General features: G+C 30.2%; 1 protein-coding gene across 2 annotated transcripts in view; it reads right to left on the bottom strand.

Annotated features, from left to right (window-relative positions):
• Positions 1-215: 215 nt before the first annotated feature.
• The window catches only part of LOC117167561 (1-phosphatidylinositol 4,5-bisphosphate phosphodiesterase gamma-1), a 400,270-nt gene continuing 395,943 nt past the window's right edge, over positions 216-4,542 (bottom strand). For both annotated transcript variants that reach the window (XM_033352585.1, XM_033352586.1), the window contains one exon: positions 216-559. In XM_033352585.1, the coding sequence (XP_033208476.1) occupies positions 461-559 (99 nt within the window). In that variant the 3' untranslated portion in view covers positions 216-460. The remainder of the gene's footprint in view (positions 560-4,542) is intronic.

Raw genomic sequence — 4,542 nt, 5'->3', positions numbered from 1 at the left:
TCGTACACATGTTTGAGACAAATGTCTGTTAGTACATCTACTTATGGACTTATGTATGTACTTACTTATTTACTTAATTTAGTGTATGTTGGAAACCTCGTAGCATAGATCAGTTGTCTCTCAACATGTGTAAGAAATGAATGAATAAATTAATGAATGAAATAATTAATTATTAAGATTATTTTATTTATTCAAATAAAAACGTAATATATTTCTGAAACCAATTTTCGTATTTATTGTCATAACTTCCAACTTTATTTATTTAAAATATTTGACCTTGTAAATTACACACAAACAGTGTATAAATAAGGTTGAATTTGTTTGCGTTATACAAATGAAATGTATGAAATAAGTAGTTATATGGAAAAAGTAGTATTACAAAATAAATTAAATTAAAATAAATTGTTTGCTATTTTCGAAGCGTAAGTGATACATATAATGCATTAAGATATGATTATCACTAAGTATTAATTCTTGCAGGAACGTCTATATTTCCTTCCACTAATGAATTATATATGTCGTTAGAATTCGTTTGTAGGTCTTTCGGTTGCGAACATACCTGAAATAAAATTGATCAGTTTATCGTTTAAAAGAGATACTCAAAAAAGAGTGATCGTCAAATTGGGAGCAAACTTGAAGTCATCATAATATAATAATTAAATGGCATATTCTGCTGCTTTTATTCTTATTTCATATATTTCTGATGATTCTCTTTAAAAAGTTCGCTTTCTTTTTTCAATGACTATTCCCATTCCCTTTAATTTAATACCTCTTTCTCCTATAGAAAAAATAATCTGCAAAATGGTTATTGTGTCATATTTCCGATTAAAATAACGAACTTATACTTTTTGCCTATTATATAGTTCGAGTAAACATTATTACTAAATTATTCCTGTCAATTATTTTTTGTTTCGCGATTCGATTTAGAAACGCGAGTGAGTAAGTTCTAAATATCTCACTAAGGGATGTGTATAAATCAACAAATTTTTCATTTCTTGTGAGTTGCGCTACGAGTTACTTTATCGCAGTCCGTCAGTGGAAATTTTAGAACTTGTGTTTCCTAAATTTCAATGGAAATTCGTATTTTAATCAGGTGTTCGTATTTTAAGGCCAGTTTACACGAACTTCCTCTGAAATTTCCCGAAAACAAAAATATTTGCGATATAGTAGGCCCTTTTGAGATACCTTTTCTTAATTGCAATTTAGTGGAAATTGAATTGAAGGGGCACACTGCATCCAGGCATAAGTGCAGAACTCCGAATTTAAGAGGAGAACTAAAAAACTGTGTAACTTTCACGAAAATAATTTTAAACGAAAAAAATGCAAAAAAGTTTCAAAGTACTGGTAGGCTTTATCGAGCCATGAAACGAACATCCTGAAAGAAGCATCCTTCTCCGAGAAAACCTTTATCAACGGTACAGCGTGTCCCATAAACTCTGATTTTGATACATGAAAATTCGTAACTTTTTAATTTTTCAATTTAAAAAAAAGCAAGAAATTACTTTTGAGCTTTTCATTAGCTCCACTGAATCGCAAAAAGAGCACTTTCAAAGAGATAACCATGTGCGAGAAAGCCATGGTCAAAGATCGAGGAGCTCCAAAAAGCTTGAACTTTGTTACATAATAAGTTGCGTAACTGCTTACTTGTTTAATTTAAAAGAAAACCAAGAAAGCACTTCTAAGCTATTGATTAGCTTTATTGAATCACAAAAAGATCGCTTTGAAAAAGATAACTATGTGCGCGAAGGCCCTGGTCGAAGATCGGTGCGCACCAGAACGCATCAATTTTGACTCATAAAAAGTTGCATAACTGTTTAATTTGTGAATTTAAGAGAAAAAAGTACTTTTAAGCTATTGGTTAACTCTACTGAATTTCAAAAAGAGAACTTTAATGAAGAGAACACATAAAAAGTGACTTTTGCAGCAAATATTTCTTTTCAAGAATTCATAATTTTTGACGGACAAACTTCAAAAAATCAGAATCGACACTTGCTCTGAAAATCAATGACGCCGCGGTGAGACCACACTATAAAGCATGTCACTTACGCCATCAAGCATCGTGGCATATACGGCCGTATGCACTAACTTTTTTCCTAGGCCTACTTTCGAGTCCGTATGCAGTGTGAGCCTTCAATTATAAATACATTGTACAATATATAATACCCAACTGAACCCAGGAAAAGTGTGGAATACTCTCTATTTCATAGATTGTCTAGACATTATATATAATGTCTAGATAAACCAGACAAAGTGTGCAATAAATATCTTAATTTCATTAATTTCGCAAACATGGTGAATAATGTTATATACAGATCAAGTAATGAATATATACTATTTCAATGAAAATTTAGTTGAACTTAAATTTACAATTTAACCTTAATTAGTTTCCAACTGGTATAGTCAAAAAATAGTTGTTGTTTAAAAAACACTGTTTTCTTGGACATAGATGAAAATTTGGTTGAATGAAACAAGAAAAAGAAGAAAAGAGACCTTACTCATAAAAAACCGTGAGAAAGAACCTTATTTTTGAAAAAGCCGCGAAAAAAGAAGGTATTCGTTAAAACTTTTAATTAAACTGTTTTAATTCAAGAAAAAAACTATAATAATCATTTTTCCGTGAACAAAAGTATTTTTGGTGGACTATGCAAAAATATCAAATTGAACTCCTGTGTTTTACGCTGCGCGCGTGAATCTATAGATACCCCTAAGAAGAGAAGAATTCAGACAAATTCCGAATCTGAATTCCCATTAATACGTGAAATTTCCTCCGTCGAAAGTTCCACCAAGGAATAGAAAAAAAAGGTGAAATCTATTCTTTTTAATCGACTTGGAAAAATTCATGGAAGCGTATTGGGAGGAATTAAAAAATGAAAATAAGGCAATAGAAATAATAGAATGACAGAAAATAATGTCATTTTAAAGACGAAAAACCTAGTCCTTTTAAAAGATCAGTTATAAATATAAAATAATTATGTTAATAAAAATAATTTGTATTATTGTCAAAGAATATTTTTATAATTCTGTTTCAAGATAAATAAATTTTGTTTACCTTACACAACATTATTAAATTAATTTGTTATATTATTAAATCTATAATTTGTTTAAATAATATAAAATATTATAATTGAAATTAATCCACAGTTATGCATGTGCACATATTTTGTGAACAGATTAGAAGGAATTAAAATAATCGAAAATAAATCATGTAAGTATGGAATTAAAAATAACCTTGACAAAAAATTTGAAATTTCTAAACTTATGTTGCACGCGGAAGAATAGAAACTATGTAAGTGCACATATTTTGTGGACATATTAGAGGGAATTAAATAAGTCAAAAATACAGCATCTAAGAATGAAATTAAAAATAACCATGAGAGGTGGGTCTACTGATCGGATTAATAGGAATTCAAAAATTGAAAAACATATTCGCCTGCATGAAATACAACACAAGTGTCAATCGTTAAGAAAATAAAAAATAATTGGTTTTGGAGATAAACCTATTCTTTCGTTGGTCACTACGCCCGATGGGAAATTAGCACATTCAAAAAAATTAGAAAATGCTCACTCTTTCGTTTAAATCTGAAAATATTAATTTTTCTCTAATCTTCTCTTCTTGCCGGGTATTCGTATAACACATACTTTATACTAGGAAAGAGGAGAAAAGTACTTGGCAATGATCTAAACTTGTTTATATATTTAAACAATCATAAATATTATAAATAATAAAAAAGAAACCCTTTTTTAAAAACGCCGCACAGTGGGGAAAAAAGCACTTTTTTGGGACAAACATCAGCCGAATCCTCAATTTTTAACGGATCAGAGCTTTTTTTAAATACTCATGAAGAATCGTACTTTAAAGAAGAGGTGCACGTTTTTTGAATTTTTTATTTTAAAATTTGTTATTTAACTTAAAATTTGCAATTGGTTATATTTGCGATATTTGCTTATCCCCTTTCGTCGATATTTCTTCACAAAGGTGTAGAATTAGTAAAGGTACTTTTTTGAATAAAAATGCAACTTGTAGATAAATATCCTGTATTTTGTTAATTTTTACAAACAAATTAATGGATATAATTGTTAAGTGCTGCATTTTCGGATTTCGAATGTGTTACTGTTTCTGTATGTAGGTGGGATGTTGGCTGGTACTAAGTGTTAAAGTTCGATTTTGGTCCTCCCCTTTTATTGACTCCGCAGTATTCCTGGCGAGTATATTTCGTCGAATAAATCGTGGATAACAACAAATGAATCAAATAAAAAAACAAACATTAATTAACCTTAAGTCAACTGTGACTTTCCCTTCGAGTTCGGATCGTTTTAAACTAAAAGCTCTAAGTGGAGTCTAAAAAGAGGGAACGGATACCTGATCATAAACATTTTTGTAGCCCTTACAAGCCTATGTTCCTTCCTTTTAAGCCCTTACTGATTAGGGCATCGACGAAGGGGAGAAAAGCCGTTAACAGAACGTTTAGTTGAAAACTGCAACGTTACACGTTGTTTATACATAAATGAACGTTATAAATCGGTTGTTTCAAGGATAGGTTA

The sequence above is a fragment of the Belonocnema kinseyi genome, chromosome 2, assembly GCF_010883055.1.
Source record: "Belonocnema kinseyi isolate 2016_QV_RU_SX_M_011 chromosome 2, B_treatae_v1, whole genome shotgun sequence".
Lineage (NCBI taxonomy): Eukaryota > Metazoa > Arthropoda > Insecta > Hymenoptera > Cynipidae > Belonocnema > Belonocnema kinseyi.
The sequence above is the reverse complement of the archived record's forward strand: the minus strand, read 5'-3'. Positions and strand labels throughout refer to the sequence as shown.